The 15,049-nt window shown below is 40.9% G+C and overlaps 1 protein-coding gene across 1 annotated transcript in view; it reads right to left on the bottom strand.

Moving 5' to 3' along the window:
• Positions 1-6,952: 6,952 nt before the first annotated feature.
• LYPLAL1 (lysophospholipase like 1) overlaps positions 6,953-15,049 on the bottom strand; it is a 32,522-nt gene continuing 24,425 nt past the window's right edge. Inside the window, exons 4-5 of the mRNA XM_009900074.2 lie at positions 9,117-9,232; positions 6,953-7,321 (exon numbers count right to left, since the gene is read on the bottom strand). Of these exons, the coding sequence (XP_009898376.2) occupies positions 7,082-7,321; positions 9,117-9,232 (356 nt within the window). The 3' untranslated portion in view covers positions 6,953-7,081. The remainder of the gene's footprint in view (positions 7,322-9,116; positions 9,233-15,049) is intronic.

Raw genomic sequence — 15,049 nt, 5'->3', positions numbered from 1 at the left:
TGGATGATTTCAACATAGTCACAAGGGGAATGCATTTAAAGAGCCATATGTTTGGCTGGCACCAAATCAAATTCCATTAAATAACACTGCATTCTGCTACACAAAAATTTACTTAGCATAGATTTCACATGAGAACTAATTTGCTTGATAGGAATATTGCTGATGTTTATGTTGGTTTACCGTAATGAAAACAGTATTTTGCAAACTATGAACAAATGCATACCAGTAGTTTTACAGTGGCTTAACCAAAGTACTGGTAGTGCTTCAAGAAGGGAATTTATACAATATGTATGTATCTCAGTGCTGCTCATGCCAAACATAGTAAGGGGGTTCTGCTATGAAGATGGAACTTGCTTGTAACACTGGGAGAGCAGACCTAAGTTTCCATGTGGGCCACGGGGAGAGATGCTGAGGTGAGGAGGATTACATACAACTCCAGGCTTGAAAGTTTGCTGTGTTCAAAAATACTTTCAGGAAAACATGCACATCCAGTTCTGGTGGAAGGGAGCGTGACAAGATGATCTCCTTACTCACAACAATTCTTCAGCAGTCATACAGGCAGTCGCTTACCCACCGTTCTACCTGAACATCAACCCCCTAGAAGCAAGACCAAGGGCCCTTATAAAAAATGTGAATTTCATATACCATTGCCTATCTGGTCAACAAATCTGCCAAATATTTTCACATACAGAAAAACACTGGCAACTGAGTTGTGCTATAAAAAACAATAGAACATCTTGAGCATTTCACTTTGCAGCTCTATGAGGTCTGGCATTAATCAATTGGACATCCTCAGGAAAAAAAAAAAAAATTTCCTTAGTGGGGAAAAAAAAATAGTTCTTCCAAGAAAGTCACCTTAAGTGTTTCACATGTTTATATTTTTTGCTTAGAGAAGCACAGTTTAAAAAAAAAAAATAAATGAGAGGGAGCCAAGGATGATTTAACGATGCACTTACTGAAACCTCTGCAAATTGTCTCTTTTGTCAGCTTTTGATATACAAAGTCTGCCTTGGCACTTGTAATCTTAATATCCATTCTTTTCTCTTCACCAGGACAGTTCTGACTTCTGATTATGAGTCATGCTGAATTATAAACACAAACGGAAGCACGGGCCATGTTGTTTCCAAAAAAATATGTCCATGTGTTATTCAAAATACTGACAGCACCATCCCTCATTTCTGATCCAGCTCATTACCAAGGAAATCACTTTACATGAGCACATGGCACTCCACTTGTGTATGTGCTGCAGGTGTCCACAGCAAAAAAAAACCCCAACCTTTCACTGGTAAAGACAAATCTGCGTTGTTCTAAGCGCAAACCCAATGTGATGTGTCGTGGGATCAAACATTCCTCCACAGGCTGATTGCCCAATAGGAGAGGGAATCTACTTCTAAACAAGCTTCCTCTCCCTTCCCACACCAGTGGGGAAAGAAAAGTGGTAGTAACTGGAAAATACTCTGATGCATTAAGGAAAAAAAAGGTTGATGCCCTTTCCAAACCTTGAGTGCCTCACTGGGCATTTATGAAGCAGTGCTTCTTCTGCATAAATACTGAAAAATATTAGTTTGGCTGGATTAAGTCAACCATAGGCTTTAAGGCAGCAATATTTGGCTGAAACTCACTCCAGAAAAGATTTTTACACTAAGATTGACTAAGACAGCAGGTAAGCCTTGCATTCTGATTTAGTTCTGTGCATTTTAAAGGCCAAAAAGCAGAAATCATGTTTTCTATGAATTCTCTACTGCATACATGACAGTAACATCTGTCAATGGCTTTTTAAATGCAGGCTACAATATGATGTGCTTGACATTTACCAGTACACATTCTGACAAACACTTCTAATTACTGCAAGAAAGCACAAGGCAGGTTTTGAGATTCAGAGAATTAGATTATTACTTCTTCATGTGTCATTTAATTTAAACCAATAAGAACTTTCAAGAATCCCATGTAACGTATCCACCAACCACTAAATACTGCCCCTGTGAAGTAGTGAAAAAAAGTAGTAAGTATATTCTCTGGACTGTTTTGACTGTTTTCACTATGTTTTAAGGCTCAGGAAGCCTCATTGCCTTTGTTCTCAGGAATCCAGCTTCCTTGTCAGTAGCAATTAATGATCCAAGAATCATATTTGAAACTCATTACTTCCCTTTTAGAGAAGTTAATAAGGAGCAACCAACTCTTGCTTGTATTTTCAAAGAAGCTTAAAGATTTACACAGCTCTCACCAGTATCCACAGCCATCACATGCTTAACAAAAGAGTGGGATTTCTGTACTCGCAAAACCTACCTCAATTATGGCAGGTTAGCTAAGGTAGTCAAGCTCACCACTGTGTCCTGGCAAATAAAAGGTCTGACTTAGATCCACATTTTTTTCCCCAAGTCTAACTGTTCAGTAAATAGTGTTCACCCAAGACACAGCAGACAAAGTAATTTCTCACCACTGCCTGAGAGGGTGCAGGTTATATTGCACACTTGCAGGAAATTACTCAAGCTAGTGATCAGTAGACTAATATAGGATATCCTGTCTTCACAACTACAATAGTCAGAAACTTCTTAAAGAGATGGAGAACAGGCCCTTCTTTGCAGGCCCTCACCTAAGCAGAGGAAAATCTGGACTACCTTCTCTGTTCATTTGAATGTTGATATGGTCTGTACTAAAAGATGTAAAATAAATGGACTATATAAGTAGCATTTTAAGGCTTGCAACACAAGTGAACATGTTCAGATGGGCAGAGGAATTAAAACCAGGTGTCTCATGTCTTTAGCTGATGCTAGCCACTGAAGTATAGAATGGGGCTGGGGAAACCACTGCCTTTTCCTTCTGGCTGTCATTTGCAAAGACAAATATTCTCACTCACAGCTCTGTACAGGAAAAGCACTTGTCTCCCACATGCTGAGCAAGTGCTACTGATCAGTTGGTAGCTAAGACATGAACAGGATGCTGTTAAGTCCCATTGCAGTGCACAGAGAATCTGCTACTTGAAACAGAACTGCCGACTGATATTTCTTCTGACTAATGATACCAGGTTCTCACAATGGAAGGGGGTTTGGAAAACAAGAAGAAAAAAAAAAGCAGGAAACTACATGAATTGGTAATTGTGTTACTTCCTTTCTCTAGAGCACCTTTATCTACCTGCATCACAAGTGAAGGTTGATTCAAGTTGAAGAACACGTGGAATAGGTTTTTCTTCTAAGATCATAGAATCATAGAATCAATAAGGTTGGAAAAGACCTCAAAGATCATCAAGGCCAAACAATCTTCTCAGCTGTCCAAGAACATGTGTCAGTTGGAAAATAAGCTCCCATTGCTTGCCTCCATCTATATCTTAAATTTCATTCCAGCATTGTCCACTAGGTTACCATTTCCATGTTTTGCCATCTGGATCTGATCTTTATAAACACAAGTTACATGTGCTCACTTAATCTGTAGACACTTCTTAAAAGGCTTTAAAGATGATTCATTAAAAAAAGCTAAAGATTTAACATGAGAAGAGATTAAGCAGAGAACTTCTTACTTTAATGTTACCAATACCAATACTTTATGTTACCAATACCTTCTGGCTTCCCACATTGATCAGCTGATGTCTACCTTATTCAGATCTGTTCTCTGGGTCTGTATGTCTGCACTAGCACATTAATTACTCGAGGGGCACCCAAATTCACAGCAATGATCTAGCCATAAATTTCAAACATCTGAAAATACAAATGTATGATGTCAGAAAATGAAAAGAAAAAATACCCATACTGCTTCAGGAGCAGACAAGCAATGGTTGGAACACACTTACTAAACCCAAAAGAGTAAAGTTTAAATTAAATTGAATTATGCTTTTCACCAAAGCAGTATCTAAGCTCCAACAAACTACCCATCTGAATGGACTTACTCAGTTAGGTTGTATTTTTAAACGGTATTAAATTTTTCTACTTAAATGCCAAACTCTTTTTCTAAGCTTGAAAGAAAAAAGACCTCGAAAGAGTTACAGTAGGAGTATCAACAATGTCAACTAAATGCTTCTGCCTCTTCTAGATCAGCACAGCACAGTGTTGCTCTCTTTCTAGTTTATGTTCTCCTATTTTTTGGTAGCTCAAGTGAAACAGATTGAACAGACTGAAATTTTGCAATTTATTGCTCAAAACAAAGTACAGGATTGTATCTGTAAACACATTTTTCCTCTTTAATGTGTAAGAGAAAAATAGGAGAAAGCCCATGTACAAGGAAAAAAAAACCAACCAAACAAAAAGACCCAGAGTTTGCTTCTCATCAGAGTACATGGGACCTGTCACCTTAACACCTTCACATGCTATGCAAACACCCCTAAGGATATCAGGAGTGAAATATTAGGGATGAATGAAAAGTTGCATTCTTTTCCATTCTCTTCATCTAAATCTAGATACAATATGCAGGACATACCAGTTTAGGGCTCTGTGTGCCCTGTCACCTGCTACTGTAACTGTCCCATCACCATATGAAAAGTTAGTTAAAAGGGAATTAAGTTAAAGATGCCGCAAAGTACTTCAAGCTCCACCTAGCAATCAATGAGTAGATCCTGGAGCTGCAGTGCTATAAGCATTGCTGAGTTCCCCTTTTGGTACATGACCTCCTGCCCTGTCCTCCAGTATCAATTTGAAATTTAATTTTTTTAAAGTGTATTAAAAAGGGGCCAGGTCAAGAAAAAAACCACAACAGGGCCAGTTAGTCACAAATCCTACCTCGATTACTTCTGAAACATGCTGTCAAGCAGCAGGGCTAATTTTGACTATTAAAGTTTTTATTTGACTAGAGATCTAACAGCAGGCCCACTGTCTTCAAGGACTAATATTGCCTCTGGCTGCTTCTCAATACCAGCCAGCAGTCCAATTTTTCCTGGGCTAAACTTCAATCTGTTTGTCCAGCCTGAGCTAGGCACCATCTGGGACACAGATCCACACCATACTAAGCCAACCTGCTAGGTGAGTCACACTGTCCTCACAGTAGCTACCTCTGTACACTGAAGGAAACCTCTATTGAGAATTCTTCCAGCACCTCAAAAGTGACCTCAAAACTTGAGATTTGGGTTCTCTTTCCAGCATATACTTAACAGGTTTTCAATCTTGTATCACAGTGCATCTCCTGATTAGTTGGCATTTCACTCACAAGCCAAGGAAGATGGAAGAAAACAGATGCAAGCGGGAGACTTGTTTTCTAAGATCACTGTGAAATGTAGACCTTGTAACTTGCTTCTCAGCCTACATCGAGGGAACAAAACCAAACTCTATATCCACTGCACTTGCAATTTTTGAGACTGTAAAAATAATCAAGAGAACTGGTTTTGGCCTGGTAATAATTTCTGTTCCCTCCATGATCTTATTTCAACTGTTTTGTGCTATTCTCCGACCTTATTAAAAGCCACCTTGCCGGGAGCCCACCACTTTCCCATCTGAATGCACTTGTCATCGAAATTAATTACCACCTTGCATTCGTGGTTCAAACAGCCTCCCGATAGGAACTGCAGGAAGACAAGAACACGGTGCAAAACTCAAAATGATGTATTATTACTAAAATGCTACAATATCACTTGTCAAGGACTGTAATTAGAGTGGGGCTAAGGCAATGTTAGCTCAGCTGCCTCTGAACACACCTGTTTCAATTTAATTTGTAGTAATTAGGGAGCCTAGGGCACCAAGGAAAAAAAAAAGGCTGTTCAGTTACTCTTTCAAATAGCTGAGTTTTCATGTGCCATTTAAAATCCTGTTTTTCAGAACAGACTGCTGACTTGCTAATGCTAGCAAAATGAAATAAAGCAAAATATTTTTAGCAGCAGGAAGTTGTTACTTGCTACTGCCAATTACATGCCTTGTACTTGAACAGTGACATTTTTTCCCCTTTGCTTATTCTTCAAGATAGGTAAAAGCTGGCTTAGGTCTTGGTGCATGAGGATTTGAACACAACTCAGTCCCCTGGAGCTGGCCGACACTTGTGGAGTTGGAGCCAATACTGGCGGCAATCTGCTATGACAGAGCAAACAACGGTGTCCTAGATCCACTCTTCAGAAAAGGAGGAAGGAGAAGATTAAGCAAGAGACTTGGATCTATTGACTTTGGCAGAAGGCTGAATACCTTGTCATGCTAATAAAATTACTGAATTTGGGAAGGAGAAAATGGGGCAGAGGGGAAAAAAAATAAAAGCAGCATTAAAATTGCATAAGAACAGATATTTATACTGATTTAATTTATCAAAGTGACACAGAGATGAATCATCCACCAGTAAAATCAAGGGATACAAATTGTCTTTATATCAGAATCATTATTTACAGCTCTCAAATAGTCACAGAGGAGTCAAGCATCTTTGTCCTTTAATTTAAAATGTGATCTTGTAGGCCAAAATAAAGCTGTTGGCAAAAACAAGTTTCTACAGGAACAGTGCCCAAAGAATGATTTCTTCAAAAACAGGATAGGACTTAACAATCATGATGGTACTTATTTATTTCTTTTTTTACCCCCACTCTATGAACCTCATGGGGCTCAAGCAACTCGCATAAAGCTAGATCTCTGAGTAACAAAACAGTAAGAAGAGGTAGTAACAAGAGTCTGTGGCATAGTAAGGCACAACTACTTCTGACTTTTAGAAATGTAACACCATCGGTTAACAATTTTGAGGGGGAATACAGCTCTGCTTTGATGCAGGTTCATTCCCTCATGCTGAGAATCCATCTGAAGCCAACAAGGTTCCTCTCAGTGAGCTAACGTGAATATATGCATGGATCTCTACAAGTCCATTGTTTTAATAATTTTCTGCTGTAATGCCATCAGAAAGACAACTTGCTTGTTTTTCCATCATTGAACATACACACACAAACAAAGGTACCTGGGAAATTCAAAGGAATAATTCCTGAATACAGTTTTCATTATTTAAAAGAATATTTTTAATACCATCAGTCATTATTTTCCATAAGCTGACATAGATGTGCGTTAAAAAAAAATTAAGTGAACTTTAGCGGTGCCTACCTGCAGCCATGCTTATACAGCATATATATAGAACACCCATATACATGCCATACATGACCTTAAACCCACAAAACCCAGAAAGCACACTGAAGCTGTGTCCTTCATTTGTTTGTCTCTGCCACTTCAACAGGTAATTTCTTTGCAATCCAGGTTTTTAGCTCTTCTATTTCAGCTCTGCTTAACTCATGATACAGGTTCGGGAAAGTATGGAGTGATGCTGTTACTCCCAGTGACTGTAGCATCTTGTTGGTCTCTTCGCCCCATGAGTAGAGAACTAGGTCATCAGCAGTTCCATGACACTGAAATAATTCTGGAAGAACATTCTGATTTTTTTTCAAAGCCTAGATGGTGAAGAAACACAGTCAGACACATCATTAAAACTTTTAAAAGAATAATTATCATTACATAGTGACAGTTTATATAGCATTTAATTTACTAGCCTGTGATTTAGTGGTCATATTTTATTATGTCTACAAAATCAAACAAGGAAGTATTGGGAAAAAACTGCACTTCAAATTTCAGTGTGCTAAACTCTTGACAAATGATAGGGTTTACTGTGAGATCTATATATTATTGCTCTCTACAACTACCTGAAGGGAGGTTGTAGACAGGCAGGGGCTGGTCTCTTCTCCCAGGCAACCAGCACCAGAACAAGAGGACACAGTCTCAGGGTGCACCAGGGGAGGTTTAGATTGGATGTTAGGAAGAAATTCTTCCTAGAGAGAGTGATTGCCCACTGGAATGGGCTGCCCGGGAAGGTGGTGGAGTTGGCATCATTGGAGGTGTTTAGGAGGAGACTTGATGGGGTGCTTGGTGCTATGGTTTAGTTGATTAGGTGGTGCTGGATGATAGGTTGGACGCAATGATCTTGAAGGTCTCTTCCAACCTGGTCTGGTCTGGTCTATTCTATTCTATTCTATCCCTATTCCTATTCTATTCTCTATCCCTCTCCAAACAGGAGAAATAGAAAAAGAAAACATGGCAGCAGATGAAGCCCATGGGTATTGTAATTCATCACAAATTTTCGAGTAATAGTTACACTTACATGGACTCTAATGACTTAAGGACAACTTGCATTAACAAGCATTTGTTAATGCATTTGTTACTTTGAATGAAATTACTGTATTGTCTGTGCAAAAAAAGCAACAAAGGAAGGGGAAGTGAGACCTGAAAGATGTCCTAGCATGGCAATTTGGTGAGGTTCCCCCACCTCTAGGGCCTGCACCATAAGAAGGGCATCAAACTGATGGAATGGGTCCAGAGGAGGGCCACAAAGATGGTCAGAGGACTGGAGCCCCTCCCCTGTGGTGACTGGCTGCAAGAGTTGGGGCTGTTTAGCCTGGAGAAGAGGAGGTTCTGGGGAGACCTCAGAGGGGTCTTCTTAGGACCTGAAGGGGACCTACTAGAAAGATGAGGAGGAACTTTTTGTAACAGCTTGTAGTGATAGGATAAGGGGCAATGGCTTTAAGCTTGAGAAGGGTAGGTTTGGACTGGATATTATGAAGAAATTCTTTACAAGTGAGGGTGGTGAGACATGGGAACAGGTGGGCCAGGGAAATCGTGGATATCCCCTCCCTGGAAGTATTCAAGGCCAGGCTGGATGGGGCCTTCAGCAATATGGAAGGTATCCCTGCCCATGGAACGGGGTGTTGGAACTAGATGATCTTTAAGGTCCCTTCCAGCCCAAACCATTCCATGATAATACACTTTTTCTCTTTTTCCAAGTAATGTCTTGTCTCCCAGGCAACCAGCACCAGAACGAGAGGACACAGTCCCAAGCTGTGCCAGGGGAAGTTTAGGCTTGGGGTGAGGAGGAAGTTCTTCCCAGAGAGAGTTGTTAGCTGTTGGAATGTGCTGCCCAGGGAGGTGGTGGAGTCACTGTCCCTGGAGGTGTTCAAAAGGGGACTGGATATGGCACTTGGTGCCCTGGTCTAATAGGCATGAGGTCTTGGGTGACAGGTTGGACTTGATGATCTTTGAAGTCTTTTCCAACCTTGTTGATTCTATGATTTGAATGTCGTAAGTTTTGACTACTAGTCAGTTGCCTCAGATGAATAAACATGCTGTACTCAAATTTAATTATCTTTTTTTTTTTTTTTTACCTAAGCAGCTCTGTAAAGTCAGTCACACACTCACCTGGTACACAGCAGAGTCCTTATTGAGAAAACTAGACAGGGCAAAGACTCCAGCCAGATCTTGATGAAACCTATATGCTAAATGCATTGCCATTCCGCCTCCCATCGAAAAGCCTCCTAGGACAAAACCAAAGAAACAAAGATTGGATGTTGCTACACAGCTTTATAACCCAGCATCTGTTTTGTTTTTATTTTCAGATTTGTTTGTTTTATAGACAAGGCAACCAAAAAAACTTCCTGATGTAAAGGTTACAGTGATCTTAAAACTATGATTAAATGAAGGAAGTGGAAAGCTAAAGTACTGCTGAAGAGTCATTCCTGGTAAGGGGAAAAAGAATAAAATAAACTTTTTTAAAAATCAGCCAAAATGCCATTACTTTAGAAGCCATTTGTGTGTAGCCCCATGTAGATGGAACACTTGGCCTGATGCTCTCCAAAGTTTACAAAGCAGAACTCTCTAAACAGAGAATTCTCACTGCTTTTTTATTCAACATACTTTTCACCTAGCCTAGCAGCATGCACACAATGATCTGTACATAATCAATGAATATTCACCACTTTAGACTAATATGCAGGAGCTGTGGGGTGGGTTTTTTGTTGTTAACATGTCAGGATATATAATAAATCAGGAGAAATTGCAATGTAGTCCACCTAAGGTCTAACAGAATCTCAAGAAAGAAATCCAAACTACTGCATTACTTCACATGGACAGAGTACACAAGCTATTATATCCACAGACTGCATTGGGTTGGAAAGGACCCTCTGCAGTGAGCAGGGACACTTCCAACTGGATCAGGCTGCCCAGGACCACATCAAGTCTGATCTTACATGTCTCCAGGAATGGGGCCTCAACTACATCCCTGGGCAGCCTGTTCCAGTATTTTACCACTCTCATTGTAATAAAAAGTCCTACTTAGGTCTTACCTAAATCTGCCTTGTTCTAGTTTAAAACCAGTGCCCTTCATTCTATTGCTACAAGCCCCTCTAAACAGTCCTTCCCCGGCCTTCCTGTAGGGTACCCTCCAGATATTGAACAGCAGTTATAAGGTCTGCTCAGAGCCTTCTCCTCTCCAGGACGAACAGCCCCAATTCTTTCAGCCTGTCTTCACAGGGCAGGTTCTCCAGCCCCATGATAATCTTTGTGGCCCTCCTCTGGACCCACTCCAGCAGGTCCATGGCTCTCTTGTGTTGGGGGCCCCAGAGCTGGACACAGTACTCCAGGTGATGAGGTCTCACCAAAGCATAATGACTAGGGTGAAGAATGACAGGCTGCTGAAATCTCTTCTAGCACAGAGATGGCAACCAGAAGAAAGGTTAAGAAGTGCAAGCTCTACTTAGACTGGTGTTAGCTTCCAGAACGCTGGTGATGCAATTGGTTTGTGCCAAGTAGTTAACTGGTGTTAATTAGTTGCAAAACTCTGTGCCCAGACTTTTTTCACACAAGAGATAGGAAATTAGGAATTTAAAAAGAAAGCCAAAAATAGTAGACAAACCATTTCAGCTTGTTACCTTTTGCAAGTGATTAAAATGAGGCTCCAGAACGGGAAGAGCTCACTTGCAAGGGCTACATAAGCCCTTCGGGGTTGATTCCATGCTATGCAGAATTTGACATGGATGCTAAATAAAACCCTGCCAGGAAGCAGTGCCACTGCAGCACCACAACTAAGCCCTCTTCAGCTTTGGTACCTCTCTGGATTCTGGGACCACACAGGCCATCTCTGGCACACACAAGCTCAGAGGCAGAAAACACTGTACTTCCTGGACTATTCCTAATGGGGAATCCTTTTTCAGCGTGTTTATCTACAAGCCCCAGCAGGGCTGAAGCCCTTCTAGCTCACACTCCATCCCATGTTACGACTGAAAGGTTTGGCTGGATTTGTGCAGGAAATTTTCCTGAAAACACCAGACTAATCCAGACACAAAGTGTCCTCTTTCTGTCTCCCACACAACATTATCTTTTGATTTCTGGTAAGCTTCTGATCAGAATTTCTAATAAGTTCATGATTCTTTCTTACTTACTGTTACCTTATTCATAGAAATTCATAGACTCATTCAGGCTGAAAAGAACCCTAGGGTCAGCGAAGTTCACCCTTACAAAGTTCACTCCTAAACCATATCCCTAAGCAGCACATCTAAATGACCTTTAAACACATCCAGGGATGGTGACTCAATCACCTCCCTGGGCAGCCTATTCCAGTATCTGACTACTCTTCTGTAAAAAAAGTTTTTTTCCTTGTAGTCTTAAGACCCAATTATGGCCAAAAGTGGTAACTCCAGGTTCCTGACTTACTTGGGTTTTAAGAAGAGACTGGATGAGGCAATTAGTGCCTTGCTCTAGTTGATTAGATAGGGTTGGGTGATTGGTTGGACTTGATCATCTTGGAGGCCTCTTCCAGCCTGTTTGATTCTGTGTGTGTGTACGACTTTAGGGAGAAGCACCAAGACCACACAGTGTGGAAGACTGGAGTCTGTTTTCCTTCTTCAAACACAGCTCTTCATTGAATTAAGAGAGCTGTGCCCTCAAACTAGGAGATATAGCTGGGATCCCCATGCTATGCACCCAAGGGGTTGATAATACCCTGATTTATCTTTGGTCAATAAAGCCAGGCCCTGCTATTTACTCTCCAAATCAATCTTTAACCAGTCCAAAGTTAAATGTAGTGTGTTGAAGTGCCCAGAGGAACTTCAGAAACGAAGGCACCTGAGGACAAGTAGGAATGAAGGTGAGTAAACACATCTTGAAAGTTCCCACAGTTCACATCACCTGAAATTTCAAATAAACTTGTTTTCACAAACATAAAATTACTGAAAATGCCAACTGAAATGACAACATTTTGCATTTGCCTACACAAATACAGATATACTGTGGCTACATATAAAATTAAGTCTATTTTAAGTATTTCAGAATACAGGGGGAAAAAAAGCTGCATTGAAAACTCATTACTAGTTTGTAAATGATTTAATCTAAAATTTTGTACCCAGTTAGTCACAGTCTGGCAACAGTGTCTCCAATTACTCACCAGCAGTCTTTGACAATGCAGTCACCTTCTGTTTAGAAGAATATTAGGTAATGGTTCTTTTATGTGGCTCATACTACTATGAGAAAATGTAATACAAAGGACTAGCTCTTTGAATTGGGTTTTCCAGGGGAAAACCTGAAGTTTATCACTTGATACAATCTCTGAATAAATAACATACAGTAAGTGCTTCAGAAACAACAATGTGAATAAGCATTTGTAGTTGGAGACAATATTTTTTTTCTGATTACAATAAGTATTTCAGAGTAAATCAAATTTGACATAACATAAAGACATCCTCAGTGGCTAAGCACAGGGCTCTACACTTTGGCCACAACAACCCCAAGCAGCACTATAGGCTGGGGACAGAGTGGCTGGAGAGCAGCCCAAAAGAAAGGGACCTGGGGTTGCTGGTTGATAGTAGGCTGAACATGAACCAGCAGTGTGCCCAGGTGGCCAAGAAGGCTAATGGCATCCTGGCCGGTATCGGGAATAGCGTGGCCAGCAGGAGCAGGGAGGTTATTCTTCCCCTGTACTCAGCACTGGTCAGGCCACACCTTGAGTACTGTGTCCAGTTCTGGGCTCTTCAATTCAAGAGAGATGTTGAGATACTGGAATGTGTCCAGAGAAGAGCAATGCAACTGGTGAGGGGTTTGGAGCACAGCCCTGTGAGGAGAGGCTGAGGGAGCTGGGGTTGTTTAGCCTGGAGAAGAGGAGGCTCAGGGGAGACCTCATTGCTGTCTACAACTACCTGAAGGGAGGTTGTAGCCAGGTGGGGGTTGGTCTGTTCTCCCACGCAACCAGCAACAGAACGAGGGGACACAGTCTCAAGCTGTGTGAGGGGAGGTTCAGGCTGGATGTTAGGAAGAAGTTCTTCACAGAGAGCGTGATTTGCCATTGAAATGGCCTGAGGTGGTGGAGTCGCTGTCCCTGGAGATCTTCACAAAAAAGACTGGATGAGGCACTTAATGCCATGGTCTTGTTGATTGGACAGGGTTGGGTGATAGGTTGGACTGGATGATCTTGGAGGTCTCTTCCAACCCGGCTGATTCTACGATTCCTACAAGGACAGGCTGAGAGCGTTGGGGTTGTGCAGCTTGGAGAGGAGAAGGCTCTGTGGAGACCTTATTGTGGCCTTCCAATATCTGAAGGGAGCCTACAAGAAAGATGGGGAGGGACTTTTCAGGGTGTCAGGGAGTGATAGGACTGTGGGGAATGGAGCAAAACTAGAAATGGGTAGATTCAGATTGGATGTTAGGAAGAAGTTCCTCCCCATGAGGTGGTGAGACACTGGAACAGGTTGCCCAGGGAGGTGGTGGAAGCCACATTCCTGAAGGTTTTTAAAGCCAGGCTGGATGGGGCTCTGGGCAACCTGCTCTAGTGTGAGGTGTCCCTGCCCATGGCAGGGGGCTTGGAACTCAGTCCCTTCCAACCCTGACAATTCTGTGATCTCCATGAAGTACAAAGAGCAAGCACAGAAGTTCAGAATTTGCCAGTAGTTTCACACAAAAAGTACATTCATTTTCCATTTTCCCTCATATCTATTTTTAAAGAGATCTGTGATTATTGCTTCAAACAGTTAAAAAAAGTATGGCTCTAAAATGCTCAGTAGCTACCAGTTCAAGAAAGCTGTATTTGCATTAACTTTCCTGCCTTACAAAGGAGGTTTATGTGCAGGCTAAAAGGTCAGCACATACAAAACAGACTCAGATAAGTAAAGCACTTTTCTTTAAGTTGAACAAAGCTTCACTGAAGTACACATTTCTGACCTCAAATCTGCTTCTGTGTAGTTCTGATTTCTAGGCAATAGCCTGGAAATAGCAGTGAGAAGAAAGCTGCTTGTAGCTTGCTTTGCTACTTGAGAAAGACCTACTTAAGTCACAGGATCAACACACTTTCAAATTAAGGAACCTGAATTGGAAAGAAACTTGCATTCAATACTTAACTAAAACCAAAATATGGTTTCTGGAATATCATCAGTAACTACATTAAAGTAAACCCAGCCATATAGTGATGTAACACAGAGTAAACAGGGACTGAATTTCTCCCATGTAATTTATTCCATCTTGAATAAAAGAGACACCTTCACCACAGCTGCCATTTTTCAGTGATAAAACCTTCTTTCCAGAGCTTGTAAATGGCCTTAAGAGCCTTTTAAACATCCAAGTGTTTGTATAAAACCTTGATCTCACTTCTGCTAAAGTTCTCAATTTATATTAACTCACGCCTCATCTGTATCTGACCAAAATGATAATCTGGTCCATGATGACATGTCAACATTATATTAAGCCAAGGAAACCAAATATTTACCTACTGTCAAACTTCAGTTTCATTAATTTCTTTGTATCTGGTCTAATAATATTTTCATTTGTATCTCCCAAAATGACTGATTTTATGATTATAATGGTTTCTTTACTTAGTCCCTCTCTCTCTTGTGTTCTGTATACATGACAGAATGCTAGAAACTCTGCCATTGCCCCAGTGCTCCCCTTTGGTGCCTGCAATCACCCTGCATTCAGAATCACAGACTCACACAGAATCACCAAGGTTGGAAGAGACCTCAAAGAAAGCTCTTTAGGTTTTCATTTTTCTTTACAGAAAAACAAAGGAAAACAGACCCACCAACAAAGCCTCTCTAACAAACAGAGGCTTCACATTGCCAATTGCTTCCTGAGTCATACAGATCTAACTGTAAAATACCTTGGTTTGTTGCAGATAATGGACTTAGAAAACAACAAACCAGATCACCTTTTTTTTTGGTCATTACAGTATAACTTTAAAACGTGATCAGAATCGGTTTCCACAACAGAAATCACAGGTGTAGGAAGAAATTTTTTTATTCATCACATTTATTGTATTAATTCTGCCATCTGCTTGGAGTATAGATCTGCTCCTTTCCAGAAAGGGATCTTCATAG

The sequence above is a fragment of the Dryobates pubescens genome, chromosome 2 (genome assembly GCF_014839835.1).
Source record: "Dryobates pubescens isolate bDryPub1 chromosome 2, bDryPub1.pri, whole genome shotgun sequence".
In the NCBI taxonomy this organism is placed as follows: Eukaryota; Metazoa; Chordata; class Aves; order Piciformes; family Picidae; genus Dryobates; species Dryobates pubescens.
The sequence above is the reverse complement of the archived record's forward strand: the minus strand, read 5'-3'. Positions and strand labels throughout refer to the sequence as shown.